Below are 15,344 nucleotides of genomic sequence, written 5' to 3' on the forward strand. Positions count from 1 at the left end.
TCTTAATCCCTTCGTCACGTGGTCCCCCCAGCCAATCGTTCATGGACAGCTTCGACCATTCTCGATGGTTCCCTGTCAATCCCGGGACCACGCCCCTCATCCGGCTCCCCATTAGCTGGGGCCCCGAATGGCTAGGCCAGGGGTCGGCAACCAAAATAACAAGAAGAGCCATTTCTTTCCAATTCGGTACAAAATTCAGTATTTCAAGAGCCGCAATGCATCTGAGTACATACTGTACTCATGTACATATCGTCAAGAAGCAGCCCGTAAAGAGCCGCATGCGGCTCCGGAGCCGTAGGTTGCCGACCCCTGGGCTAGGCCAATCACTCCTGATGACATGCCGTGATCACGCCTGGGCCATGGTCCCTATCTCAACCCTTATTGGCTACAAGCAGGACCGGCAAGCCAATCCCCACGTGAACCCTCTATGGCTGTTATTACACATGCGTCACTTACACATATCCGCACTAAATTTAGACGAATTAAAAATGTGGGATCTCAGGCTAGGTTTATATTGCAGGTCAAATGGATGCTCTGCTCTATGTATTACACCTCAAATATGAAGAGTATTCCAACCCTGGCTTTGTTTCGTAACAGTCATTCGGAGTTCACAAGGCTTTGGCATGGAAAATAAACCGGAGCTCCTTCGATGCCTCCTTTTGCCAGATTTCCTCCGGGTCTTGTACGAGCAGCGCTTGGTGAGGCCCCCACCACACGTGATACGTGATGGGAAGTCAAAGGTGGTTGCATCTTTGGGCAATCCGTTCCCCGCCATAGAAATCTCGAGATTTTTTTTTCTCTCTCCCATTGTAAGCCCACTGAGCACAGTGACCACTTTGACGATGAAACAAAACGACAACAACAAAATGGGTTGCGTATATTGGGCTGCTGAGGTAGATGAGGCGAGTGTCGATTGTTCGCAGCCCAAGCTTTTTCACCTGGCTCTCATTCGCACGTCGCGCAGCGCGCTGCAAAATCCAACCACATTGTTGCCCCCTCGTGTGCTTTGTTGCCTCTCCCAATCCCCCCCCATCCCCCCATCGCCACTTGTTTAGGTGAGCAGGAAGGACAGGCTGAAAGAAAGGAGTAACGTGTGAACTTGCTCCATGGTGGGAGAGGCTGGCGGTGCCCAGTCTCACGGAGCCCTCGCGGCGCAACTGAGGTGACGGCAGTGATGGTGGCGACGGTGGCGGCGGTGGCGGTTGGAGCACGCAAGCTGCATCCGAGACCCGGGCTCGGCGATGGGAGGAGCGAGCGAGGGAGCGAGTGGGGGAGGGGGACTGGGGATTGGAGCGGGGCGGTGAGGAGTGGCTGTGGTGCCTCGACGGCAGAAGTCGCCCCACGGTGCGTGCGCGAGTGTCGACGTGAGGGGTCCCATCCATCGCTGGCGCCTGCGGGGCAGGGGGGGGGTGCGCCGGGTTGCTGTCAAGAGCTGTGCCGGAGAATGCCCACAAACTTTGACGAGCGGCTGGCCCTTTTTGTCTGGTACACAAAGCGTATGTGCAGTCGTGCACGCATGCATGCACGTATATTCACTCGCACACGTATATTCACCCGCACGTACATGAGCACACGCGCGCTACCAGTGTACGCGGTGCTTGCATACGCACTCGACATGCGGACATGCACACAAACCTTTGATTACTTAAAGTGAAGTTATAAACGGTGCAACTTACTTGGGATTAGCTTTATTCTGGCTTATTGGTTTTTGCGTTGTTGGTCGGCGGTTACGACGCAGATGTACTTTGTCGCGTGGGGCCGTGTCGAACAACATTCGTCCCAATTCGTTTTCACTCGTGCTCTGATGCGATGGATCGAGTCACGGGGTTGTCGTGGTAATCTGAAAGCTAAAAAGTGAACGTGGCAAGTCTCTCGTCTGAGTTGCTTCACGTGTATTTTCTCATTTTTTATTTCTCAAAAATGCTTTATACATTTTTCTCACAAAAGTCCTGAGCAGGCACTTTGCCATGCTCTTCTATATTCTTTTCCATTTTCAAGTGATCTCCTTGAGCTGGGTCATCCAGGAAAGAAGGGCAGGCAGGGTGGTGGTGTCTGCCGTTAGGCCTTCTTCCCCGAGTTGCTGCTGCATTAATGGTCACAGATATGGGCTGTGACTGACCCGGTTATTAGCAACTATGTTGCAAATTTAAATCGACAGTTTTCACTTCCATATCGGAGTGTTTCACAACGTCGACCTATGCCCAGGAAGGTTGTACCGCTTCATCTTCGCTTTAGGTTAATATTATTAAACATGACAAACACAGATACTCAACATAACATTGTTTTAGTATTGCCTACCTACATTGGACACTTTCATACACACATACATGCATTGCATATTACACGAATTATTAATTAATGCGGGTAAACGCTTGTTCGAAGTGGTCGACTTCAGGAAGCGTGTCCCACGTCACTTCACTGGTCAGCAGTTTAAAATATTCAAGTGAAAACATTTCCCAAGGTGAATCTCAAGTCAAACGGTGAAACTACCCCGCATTCATGTTGCTGAGCCAAATTTGTGTTTTTATTCGTCCGCATTACTCGCAAATAGTTTTTTGTGGCATTTCAGAATCTTTAAAAATGTCGTTCTATGACATCAACTGAGCTGCAGTTGGCTGGACGACGTCAAAATTCATCATGGGAATGAGAAAACAATGCAAGGCTGAATGTTTTGACGGCATGGGTGTTAATAAGAATTCCAGAGTAATCCGTCTTGATAAGGGTAAATATTACTCCCCTTCATGATTGGTGAACAAGACCCGAAGCAGGCACCAGTTCCTGGATCTCTCCCTGGGGTCGTATGAGCGCTCGGGACCGAGCAGCCAAACCAGGGGGGGGGGGAAGCCCACGGTGTTGGGGGTGGGGGCTCTCGCGCCTTCCAATGCTCGCGCTGATTGCAATCGGCAGTCGCGTTTGCGACTTGTTTTTCACAGAACAAATCGACAAAAGTTGCGGCGTTTAAACACACGGTGTTTGTGCCCGATTTGAAGATGGCGGCAATTTTTTTTTATTTTGGGAAAGTTGCATCTGTTGAAACTTGAGGCTTATACACCACTGCCCTCTGTGCAGGTCTAAACTTTGTCAAGAAATCATCCTTTCACTGGTCCACCATTGTTGGTTGCTTATCTAATGACCCTTGATTTTATTGTTACCGCCTAATTCTACTGACAACCGTTAGTATTGAATAATTGAAAAAGGCAAAGTGTAATTGTTTATTTTCTACCTGAAAAAATAAAAAGTAAAAAAAAATTGTCATATGTTACTGCAAGGAACGTTGTTTTTGTTTATGCAATATATATAAATTGTAATGGTATGCCTTAACTGTATGTGTGTATATGTTGCATATCAAAAAGTGTGTGCGTCTTGCGCTGCTGAACACTGGTTTCTCCACAAGCATGAATCGTCCCTCGAGGACATTGGGTAAATTTCACAATGACACTATCGGGGATGGCTCTGCTGCTCTGCGCTCTGTCCACAGCGCTCACATACCGGACTCTGACTTGGCCTCCGTACTGTGCATGAGTTGTGGAGTACTCGAGAATGACGTTCTCCTCAGCAACGACTTCATTACCGAACGTAGTTTCTCGGTTGTGGTCTCGTGTGTGTACAGAGCGCCGCCTTTCGGTTTGTGTGGATGGCATTTTATGGGGGGTTATTTAAGTTTTTTATTACGTTTGCGCTCCCCCCTTTTGCGTGCTGGGGCCCAGCGGCCCCGACGGTAGACGCAGGGATTTCAGTGGCTCACGTGTTCAAGCAAATCACCCTTTGAGGGGCGTCCGCGTTCCCACTGTTGGGTTTTTTTCATCGTTGTGCTTTTCAAGTCGGCGTTTCCATCGAACCATGTCGGTAAACGTGCGTGCGCGGTATGCTCGTGCAGCCTCGACAAGATAAAAGCGCCTGTAGGCTTGTTGCAGTATTACCGCTGTTCACAACCCCCGTCCCACGCTTGTGTAATAACTAGGTCTTACAACGTAACGTTGTTTCCGTGCAGCACTTGGGCTCACTTCACCGCATGTGTCACACTTCAATTTGGCTTATCGCACGCACAAGCGTTTCGTCGTCGCTTTTCCGTGCACGCGCGAAGGTATTCGTCGCCACGGTTTGTGCCGCGGTAACTGCCGTGCGTAAAAGGAGACTTGTCCACGTCTCTTGAGTTCACCTCCGTCCCTTCCTGACAGTCGAATTCACCACTTATATGATGGAGGCTCTTTGTTGATATTATATTAAGTATAATATTAAAATATATTGGCACCCTATTCATTTTATTTTACTATTTCATATTACCAGGTAAAGGCCCACTGAGCTGTCCCTTTTTCAGATGTGACCTGGCTATCACAAATGTATAGCCCAACAAAGTGGCTTGTCATGACGTGGAAAGTTACAGCAGCCAAACACTCTAAACGTGTGGTGATGTTGATTCGAAATGTGGAGGGAAAAACCGGAGGAGCTGGAAAAAAATCCACGCGACCACGGGGAAAGACGCGCAGACTCCAAATATACAACAGGCGTCAGGGTCGGGATTGAACCCTCGACCTCCTGCATACCAGGCGAGGTAGTTAACATTTCGCCAGTCTCGCGGTCTAAATCGTTTGCGCAATTTACTGCGCTAAGGAACGTTTTATATATATGCTTCGAACAATGACATTGGCGTTCACGTGGAAAAGTTGACATGGCGTTAAGCCGTCGGTGCGTGTGAAATGGGCCCAGTGGTGTAGGCATCAGACTTTTTTAAGGTTTCAACTTTCCTCTAAAAACAGAATTGTATGGTCCCCCCCCCCCCAATTCTAGTGAACAGCTGCTGATTCGATTTCGCTGATTTGCCACTTTAATAGCGAAGTATTTTACACTTCAATAAACACCCCTGTGTTATTGAGACGGCACGAGAAGAAAAAGCCTACGTTGTGCAGAAACGCCTGAACGGCTTCGGTGGTTAGGTTGATATCGTCACGGAACACCGCAGTTCCTCTTGTTAACGCGATGAGGAATCTCACCGCGTGTGTAGGAGCACTTACGTAATTAATATCTAATACGCCTTCGCTGTAATTAATTTCATTTTAGGGGAAACTCCGTGTGTTGTGAACCTGTGTGTTTTCTATGTGCACGAGAAGGCCGCATGCGAACTCGGCAACAATAACATCATCTTCAGTGTGCCTGGGATTTTATGACCCTCGTTGACAGCAGTGTGTGTGTATAGTAAGCATTAAACATGTACACATACAGGTTGTGGGGCTTCAGCGTCAATAGGTCGCAGACCCCTAAATGATGACAATGCAAGTGCGAGAGGGTGGCACAGTCAAGTATATATGCATGAGTGTGTTAGATACGTATACATTGTACAAGGTGGATGGTGAAATGTTTAAGACATCGTCCGTCTTGGTCCATTTACCTGCGTTAGTTTCCATCGCTATGGCAATACTGTAGTCGCGTTAGCGCGCGTTTATTTCGATGCCCTATTCTAGAAACGTTTTAGCAACCGCCGTGTCCACAATTAGACCAAGACAAAAAGAGATGCCCTCTTCAGTAAGGAAAGTCGACGGGTTTTTTCTCAAGCAGTATTCCGTGTGTGCGCAAGAGGGGAAGCGAGAGGAGTAAATTGATATGAATACATTCCTTCGTTTGGTGCCAGGTTTTTATATTAATTCCGGTAAGGCCCCCTCCCTACCAGGCTCTGGATAGGAGGGCTGCTATTTCTGAGTCACGCTCCTCGCCCTCTGGGCTGCTGTGGGTCTCTCGAGCTGGACGAGTGATGTCCTCCGACATGTTGCGAACTGCAGCAGGGCTTTGTGGCGTGCCCAACTTACCTGCTATTGGATGCAATGTCCACATAGGATCCTCAATTAATGTAGGGGGTGACAACCACTGAGCAGACGCGGTCTCGAGGTCGGGCGGTCCTGCGAAGGTTGCCGGTGTAAAACAGCAAATCTGTTGCTTGGCGCGACAGGTTGACATTCAGGGTGTTGTGCACTGCAAATTCTATTGTCAAGTTACAAAATCGCAATTTATTTGTTCCCTTGAGCCAGAGCCGGTGCGTATATTGTCCGGCAAGAACAGAAATGTTGATTATTTCCAAATCGATGTTGGATTCCGGGAGGCTGCGCAAAGCCCTGCACAATTGGAACGCCGTGCTTGCAAATTATCCCAACAGACGCGCGGGGCGTTGTTGTGGTCCGCAGGCTCGGGCCCAGGTCCCACCTCCCAAATTATGCGCACGAGTTCCCAAACATCCGTTGTTGGGTAAATTGGGCCCGAGGTGGCATCACCACGGGTCCCATAGCCCCCCCGCTGGGCGCTTTGCTGAACGAGCCCGGCGTATCGTCTTGGGAAGGGAAGCAGCAGTGGCGTAAATTGAAAGTGCATTGGGGAAATGTCACAATTATGGAGCGTTCTGAAATTCGTACGGGCAATTGAATGCACCTGCAGAGAATGGAAACTGGATTCTTTCCTGGCCGCTAGCTATAATTATAAATATTATTTGGGTATTTCGATAAAGCCACGTAGATAGAAAAAAATATATAAAAATAATTGTATCACGACGTTTCGATCGCAACACAAGCAATTGTCTCCAGGTAAAAAAAGAGCGGGTCCTAAAGACGACAAAAAGAGCTTTTTTCACCTGAAGACCCAAAGAATATGAATTCCTGCAGTCACGAAAGCTCTAAGTCAAGATATAATGATACACTTCGTGCACAGGTGCTTATACAGAAAACAGTAGATTGGTCAGGAACAGGCTGCGTATTGTTTGCTGCGATTATTCATCAAGCGTCAAATCAAGATTGATTACTCTGTTCGATATCAGGGCTCAACCCCCCTCCCCCCACACAGCTTTCATGCTGACGATGTTGATCCCTCGATGTTGGTCTTGGTCTGTTGATGTAAACGTGTTTGGGCACCGGTTACACTGCGGGGGAAACGTGACGGAGTTGAAAAGTCAATTACAACGAACTGCACACGTGGTGCTCAACACAGAATCTTGACAGCCTAGAGCAGGGGTCGGCAACCAAAATAACAAGAAGAGCCATTTCTTTCCAATTCGGTACAAAATTCAGTATTTCAAGAGCCGCAATGCATCTATGTACACGTACATATCGTCAAGAAGCAGCCCGTAAAGAGCCGCATGCGGCTCCAGAGCCGTAGGTTGCCGACCCCTGGCCTAGAGAGTGCGGGTCCTAAAGACAAGTATGAGAGACGACCTGTTATATACTGTATGTTGAACTTCTTTCGCGCCGTACGTAGTCAACCGTGCTAATCTGAGGTGCCGGGAGGGTGGGGGAAGGACATCAAATTAAACACAAAAACACCGCGAGACCTACAGCTCTTTCAGAAAGGCGTCCGATGTGATTGCTCCACAGCGGTTGAGCTTGCTGCTGTGCATGTGGGTCGTACACACAAACACTCGGTGAGCACGCACGCTACCCCACGTGGCCCCTGTGGTGTGGTGTGGCGGCAGTGGCTGTGGCGTTGCCGATTTGCGAATCTCCTAGAGGGGGGCGATCTGAATTGGTTGGCTTGTGCTTGGCTGTTAATGTGGCAGATGTGAAATGCAAAGCTGTTCGCAGGAATGATGTTTTTTTGTATTTGACAAAAGTCGCGGGCTTAAATTGGTAAATGAATAAACAGGTTTGCCGTAATCACTTCTACGTGATCGATTCTATATATTGTACAGTTGAGTGAATTCTGCATGTTAAATTAGAAAATAAAGATATCTTTTTCTATTTACAATCTTACTACTGAGCATTATTAAACTGACGGTTGCACTCCACTTATTACAGATTCGGTAATGGTGAAACGCTTGAAGCTGGACCTAAAGAGTGACCAACGTAGAAGAAATACTTGCACAGAGAAGACAACCTGATGATGCAGGCAGTGATGAGGAAGCTGGCACTATTTGGACACAGGTAGGATGGACAACAGGAAAATTAAAAGTGTGTGATCATGAAAAATCGAAGAAACCAGAAAGAGAGGATGACAGAGAATGGCTTTACCATGGAAGCTTTTTTTTATCCGTGTAGTGCAATAGTGCCGCCTGTTGTCCAGCAACGGCAACTGCGGTGGACGAGCAGTACACACGCCGGTGAGCATCGACACGGTGTGTCGGTAGGGCGGAGGAATTTGGGCAAGGGTCATGGAAGACCCCATCTGGAAGCCCCTGGTACCTGCTAGTGGGTTTGAGAAGGGAGGTGCGGCCAGGGCGGAGCCAGGTGGCGCCAAGGAGCATAAAAGCAGCTGAGAGCGGGAGCTCGTGGCTGCTGGTTCTGGGAGTGGACTCGTCTCGTCGTCTTCGCTAGATATTGCGCGGCTGGATAGTTGTTGGCTGTCTTGGTCGGCGCCATCGGTGTTAAGGCTAGACTAGGGAGTGTGCGAGGGCGAACCTGTGAACCTGAAGGTGGTCTGACACTGGTGAGACTAGGCCATTAAGAAGGCTCTGTCTGGCGTAGGCCAATTAGCTTCAAAGACAACGCATATATATCATCAGAGCATAATTGCTTGCATGTTCACCACAAGTACTGTGTGGTTAATGCAGACTTGATGCCTTGCAGACGGTTTCTATTTGGTGTTTTGAACATCTTCACACCTCCTGTTTTATTGCCAAAAAGGGTAAACAATTTTCAGAGAATGGCTTCACGACATAAGACTGGTGCCAGAAATGTGGCCACTACTTGAGCACAGTGGCACAGGACAGGAAAGTGGAAACAAATGACGAAACGTGCAGTGGTCACCTCACGGGGCTATCTGCCCATGCATCGCGATGATGAAATTCTTTGGAAACGTATGCACATTATATAAGACTACAATACTCATCGTGGAACCTCGCGAGAAGAGAACGATGGCCGGTAGGTACAGGCTCAGGACAGAGCAGCACCCCGAAGGAGGGAAACTCTCTCGAGAAGAACGCCGTGGCGACAAAGCGACGACACCCGGCTCGGCGTGCAGGAACTCGCCAGGTGATCACGCCACGAGAGCGTGCCACGTGGCAACTGCTCGGGGATTCCGAAGCATCCATTCAATTCTAATGGATTCTAAAGCGTAAGGTACTTTAATTAACCACTCCTCACTTTTTTGGAGGGTTTTTAAAATAACTTTGCAATAGTTTTTACTTTTTTGTTACATGTTTTCCTTTTTTTTTTGGAAAAATGTTTCCAGTGGGATGCAAACCCCCATGTCTGATAACAGACCAGCTTGCCCCTGGAGTTGAGTCCAAATTGAATGCGTGTCTGGATCACCGACTGGCTGGCATTCCCTGACGCAGGCTGGTTTGAGCAGATAAGACACATTCGGCCATGGGGAAGATGCGAGGCTAAAAATATATCCACCAGGCACAGCTGGTTTGGTTGGAGCGGCCTGCAGGGCAAGTCTGATGTTCATTTTGTGGCGGTCTTTTCTAGGCACGGGTCTCAACTCAGGCTGGTACCTTTTTCACATCTGTTGACATCCTGGAATGTTGGTCTAATTTTTGCTTCTGATGGCAGGGAACCTTTAATCCAGCAGCTTTAAAGAGTATGCGGACTTTTACAAAGCTAATAATACAGTTGATCATCGGTTATCCGGTGCACGATTATCCAGCTTCCAACATTATCCGGCGGTCCCAGGCTGATCCGGCAAAACCAATCCAAAGGCTGTAACCAGTCCACTGATCGGCACCATGTGCATGACAAAAAAGTAGCTACGCTTGATTTCACTGTTAAATAAATAGAGTACATTATACACTACGTACAACTTAAACAATGAGAATACTGCATGTATATACATCACCCCATGCAGAGATTTGAGTGGTAAGCACGGTACAGTAAATACAATAACTTTTTAAAGTAGGATATTTGTATATTTATGCCAATTTCACATATTAAACAAATTAAAAACACAAGTATATAACAACACCTAAAAAACATGTCATACAAGAATGTGCAAATATACTTATTAATATTGATAATTAGAGATTATCCAGCATTTTAAAAGATCCGATACCCCCTCACCCCCCCTCCGAAGTTGACGGATAATCGATGATCGACTGTACATACAATACACCTGGCGGGGGGAATGGGAATCCTGTAGGTGGCAGGACAGAAAGTAGGCCGCTAACTTCTCAATGTGGAGTTCGGGTGCTTTAGTTTATCCGAATGCCACGGACGAGTTTTAGATGCAGTGTTATTGGGCGTAAACGTATAAAAGTGCATCACCACACACATAGGAATACATATTTATATATATATACTTGTACATACGTGTAACCCCTTATGTATAAACCGAATGCTCATAATACACAAAGGTCGAACATATTTTGCACGTCTTATGTCTGTTACAGGGTGTTTCTTCACGATGGCAGTCATGTATCTGCCTTGTTAGAACATCAATTTCTCTGGAAACCTTCTGCAATGAATACCGTATTTTACGACTTTTATTTCTTTTCTGCTGCTGAGACAAGACTGACATTTCTTCCTCAGGAAAGAATGAATTCGAGCGTGGGATGTCCAATTCACTTGCGACGCCGTCACTCATTTCGTCAATTAAGGGGGCGAGTGGCCGTGGTGGTTAGGAATCGCCTATCACGGTCAACGTGGCTCCTTGTGAATCATGAAAAATAAAACACTTGGCATTCCAAAAGGCACATTTACAGAGCTATCGATAGTTTTCCCTCAAGACATTTCAGTTAGCTGATACCACAGAATCAGTTTTTTCTATCCTTGGAAGTGACACATTTCCATTTTCAAATGTATCCTTTTTAAAAGTAATCGCCAGACATGAGACGGGGGGGGGGAGGGCGCTCTCTGCGAGCGGAGGGGTGATGTCAATGTCCCGCTTCTTGCTTCCCATCCGCTTCGGCTGCGGCGGCCGCCGCTTGCTGCTGCTTCCGCAGTTTCAAAGGAATCCCCCTTATCTGGAAGTCTTCCTTCTCCTGCAGGTACTCGCGCTTGCACATGTCGTAGAACTCCGGGTCCGTGTAGCTGAGGGCAAGGACACACACACACGTGCACGCGCGTTGACACGACAATAACACGATAACACCTTCCTACACATGTCCATTTGATACAGTAATTGACTTAGCCACTAGTTACCGCTGTTGTACAATAGATTTATTGCAGAGCTATACATTTGTATATTTTCGCCTAGATACATCCCATCTCTGGTTTCAGTGTTACATACGCGAGCTAATGCCCATATCTGTGTAGTTCCTGCATCGCCGAGTTAAGCTAGGATCCCAGAGCATCATCATTAGAAATATCTTAGCCCATCGTGTGAAAGAAAACATGAATATAAAAAATGAGTGATGATTCCGAAAGGTTTCGTGACGTAACAATGCCACGTATTACTCAATGTCACCGTGTCGGGGGAAATAAAATCGAAACGTCGAGCGGTGCAGAGCAGGTACAGTGGGACCTACTACCCGGTGAGACTGACTGGCCGGTGGGACTTACTAACTGGTGAGATGTACTAACTGGTGAGACGTACTAATCAGTGAACCTACTAAACCAGTGGGACTTACTAGCCGGGGGCACTTACTATCCAGTGAGACACGTCTTCAGCGCGGCGTTCTCCTTGCGGCACTTGAACACCATGAACACGCTGCTGGACTTGCAGCACTCGCTGAAAGCTGCCGCACACACACACAGCAATCCACACACATTCACAGCAACGCACACACCAACGCATACAGATAAACAGCAACGCACACATACAGAGCAATGCACACGTACACACAGCAACCGCACACACACACACACAGCAACACTAATGGGCTGCTCTACATACGGTTGGCTACATATGGTGCAAATGAAGTTCAACATACATACATCGCACCATTAGCACAGTAAGTTACGTACGGTGCAAAAGAAGGCCAACATTCGTACATACACGGTGAATACGTGTTGCGTGGGGGTCTAGGAGTAATAAACAAACCTCCAGCAGAGGTGTGTGTGTGCGTGTAACTAAGGAATTGAATGAGGCATGAATTCATTTTATTTTGCTTTCACAATACTTGAATCAAACCGCGCAATTACGAACTAACGTTTTTTAAATGTGTATGTGTCATAGGGTCATGCTGCCCCTGCAGCCACTAGAGGCGCTACTATTCGCCATGTTAAGAGGAAGGGCGCCACTGTGGCTCGGAGATGTTAACGACCTCGCCTGATATACAGGTCATGGGTTCGATCCCAACCCTGACGCCTGCTGTATATTTAGAGTTTTCTCTCTCTCTCAGCGATTGCGTGGATTTTTCTTCAGGTCCAATTTTTCTCTACAAATTTAGAGTCAACACCACGCGTTTAAAATATTTGGTTGCTATACATTTGCACGTGATAAACCACTTTGTTGAGCTATCATTTGTAACCAGGTCTCTTCTGAAAACGAGCTTATATAACTCTGTAATTTTTTTTATTGTTCAAGAGTTTTTAGCAGTTTCATCTGGTGACGTCACAGGCTCCTGCGTAGATTTTTCTCCGGGTCATCCAGTTTTTCCCTCCACATTTAGAATCAACATGCGTCTATAGTATTTGGCTACTGCAATGAATCTTCAGCATTTGTGATGGTCAGATCTGCAAAAGAGCTACATAGCTCAGTGGGGCCTTACCCTTGGTAAACAAAATATGACGGTGGGGGGAGGAGGCGGGTGGGGCGTGGATTGTGTTGCCCCTTGTGGCTCTGACTGAATAAAGTGGACATGAACCTTAGACATAACGATGCCCAATGTGCCATTATACACGGGACTTGTATTGTTGGCAGAACCATAACGAGAATATCCTTCACAGTGCAAGCAGAATCTGAAAGAGACAACTTGGGATGAACGTGAATCGGAAACTATGATATATGGGAATATGTGAAACTGCGGTACCGTCCACGTGCTCGGAGCACAAGACCTGCCCCTTCTCCCGCATCTTCTTGGGAATGAGAACGTCCTTCTCCACGTGGCGCAGGGGCCGATCTGAAAGCCATGGACGGGTGTTCAACACGGCCAGTAACCGTCGGTCTGTGATCACACTGGTGCACAAAGCGCTGGGCAACAAATTAGCCAAGATACCTTGGCTGATCTCGTCTAGGAGTAATAAACCATCATCCTCGCAACAGCAGCGGCTTTTGGCTAGCCATTGAACAAAGAGGGTCACCGCATCGCGTGCTTTCAGTTGCGCTTCTGCGGCCGTCAGCAACATTCTCTCTTCCGAAATTAGGAAGCCACTGGAGCAATGCACTTTTAAATCATACAGACTGATACTTTAGAACTCCTTATTGTGTTTATTTTATTGTCCTTCTCCCGCACCTTTGATTAGTAAGGTTGGTTACGTACGGTGCAAATGAAGTTCAGCATACACACATACATGACTTGAATAAGTGTGTACCGGAAGAGCTATATTACCCACTTTGACAGTGATCACAAAAAAAGTTGGCATTGACAAAGAAAATGGAATAAAATATGAAAATGCGCAGGGAAGCATGGGCGAAGCATGTGCTAAGAATTACACCGAGACTATAAGAGGAACACATGAATCTCACACACACACATGGTACTGATGCTAAGTGTTTGGGTCAGTCCACTTTCTGGGTAGTAGCAACATGCAATTTGCCTGACACCACTAAAGGCGTACGTGCCATTACTAGCTCAAATAAGGATTGTTGTTGTGTGTGGTGTTGAGGACATCTACTGGGCCAGTGGTGAAAATTCCACGTTAATATGGCAGTGCCTGCATTATCAATAAGGTAGCATCGCGTTTGACTAATTTCATGAAAAGGTGACACTGTACTCATTTTACCAACCCTTGAGGAAGAATGATGACCAAGATTATGGGGCTGAACTCAGATCCCATCAGGTACTAATCACTACACGTAAAGGCAGTATGGTCTCACTCAACAAAGACCCGCCGTGTAGCATTAACAAACTGTTGGAGCAAGTGCAGTTAGCGAGCACCTATAAGGCCTGAACGGGACACGAGGGGGTGGGTGGCCAACACCACGCCCGGCCGCCTTTGTCTCCCCAGTGGCGATGTTTACACATCGCACGAGGTACTCAATTGAGGCTGAGTCGAGCTAGGGGAGGCCCACACCAGATTTAGACAATCGTTACTGGTGTTGGCCGTGAGCACACACACAAGTGAAACTATAAAATGACATAACACAAAGCGTACACGCAGGGTCCAATGTACACATGTAAACACGTGCAAACACACGTGTGAACACACGTGTCAACACACGTACATACAAAGTAGCAACATGTAAACACTGGCGTTGGCCGTGAGCGAGAATCGAACTCGGGATTTATAGTACAGCGCGCTAACCACTACACAGCCGCACCCCACGGGCCAAATATAAACACGGTCATGTGCACACGTATATACATAGAGGGTCGTATGTACATACACACATGCGTGTACACACAGGGTTGTATGTAAACACACACAGGGCCGTATGTACACACACACACACGCGTGTACACACAGGGTTGTATGTAAACACACACGCGTGTACACACAGGGCCGTATGTACACACACACACGCGTGTACACACAGGGTTGTATGTAAACACACACGCGTGTACACACAGGGTTGTATGTAAACATACACGCGTGTACACACAGGGCCTTATGTACACACACACACGCGTGTACACACAGGGTTGTATGTAAACACACACGCGTGTACACACAGGGTTGTATGTAAACATACACGCGTGTACACACAGGGCCGTATGTACACACACACACGCGTGTACACACAGGGTTGTATGTAAACACACACGCGTGTACACACAGGGTTGTATGTAAACACACACGCGTGTACACACAGGGCCGTATGTACACACACACACGCGTGTACACACAGGGTTGTATGTAAACACACACGCGTGTACACACAGGGTTGTATGTAAACATACACGCGTGTACACACAGGGCCTTATGTACACACACACACGCGTGTACACACAGGGTTGTATGTAAACACACACGCGTGTACACACAGGGCCGTATGTACGCACATACACGCGTGTACACACAGGGCCGTATGTACGCACATACACGCGTGTAGACACAGGGCCGTATGTACTGTGTACACACACACAGACACACGTGGGCACCCATCACTTCCTCACAGGCAATGGCCGAGGTCAAGGGCGAAGCCGAACCTGCTACCGTCGCCACGATTCCCCCCCCCCCCCCTCTCAAACTCCTCCTCGGCCGAGACTCCAGCAGCCGCCGCCGCGTGCCAAGTCCCAGCCACAACAACAACCACCACAACAGTCAGCAGCAGTGGAGGGAGCACGGCAGAGGCGCGCGGTCACTCACCACCACTGATGTCGGCCATGCTTGCTGCTGCTGCACGGGAGTGACTGTAGGAAGTGACGTCGGCAGGAAGTGACGCGCGAG

At 47.8% G+C, this 15,344-nt stretch overlaps 2 protein-coding genes across 3 annotated transcripts in view; one reads left to right on the forward strand and one right to left on the reverse strand.

Annotated features, from left to right (window-relative positions):
• The window catches only part of CASC3 (CASC3 exon junction complex subunit), a 29,244-nt gene extending 21,525 nt beyond the window's left edge, over positions 1-7,719 (forward strand). The window contains exon 13 of one of the 2 annotated variants that reach the window (XM_078619290.1): positions 1,064-7,719. In XM_078619290.1, coding sequence (XP_078475416.1) covers positions 1,064-1,090 — 27 coding nt within the window. In that variant the 3' untranslated portion in view covers positions 1,091-7,719. Of the gene's footprint in view, positions 1-1,055 lie in introns of both variants that reach the window. The other variant, XM_078619288.1, reaches the window with a different exon arrangement.
• A 2,464-nt stretch (positions 7,720-10,183) lies between these two features.
• Positions 10,184-15,344, reverse strand: LOC144736693 (COX assembly mitochondrial protein homolog). The gene is made up of 4 exons (XM_078619291.1): positions 15,264-15,344; positions 12,824-12,913; positions 11,497-11,587; positions 10,184-10,940 (listed from the first exon to the last, which is right to left on the reverse strand). The coding sequence occupies exons 1-4, from the start codon at positions 15,280-15,282 to the stop codon at positions 10,784-10,786; spliced, it is 357 nt and encodes a 118-aa protein (XP_078475417.1). The 5' UTR covers positions 15,283-15,344; the 3' UTR covers positions 10,184-10,783.

The sequence above is a fragment of the Lampetra planeri genome, chromosome 62 (genome assembly GCF_965212315.1).
Source record: "Lampetra planeri chromosome 62, kcLamPlan1.2.h2, whole genome shotgun sequence".
Classification (NCBI taxonomy): Eukaryota; Metazoa; Chordata; class Hyperoartia; order Petromyzontiformes; family Petromyzontidae; genus Lampetra; species Lampetra planeri.

Bases quoted from the DNA above. Each gene is read 5' to 3' on its own strand.
- LOC144736693 (XM_078619291.1), bottom strand. The intron at 11,588-12,823 runs GTACCGCAGTTT...TGTGTGCGGCAG, and splicing joins GTGCTCCGAGCACGTGGACG to CTTTCAGCGAGTGCTGCAAG. The intron at 10,941-11,496 runs GTAAGTGCCCCC...CCTTGCCCTCAG, and splicing joins AAGACGTGTCTCACTGGATA to CTACACGGACCCGGAGTTCT.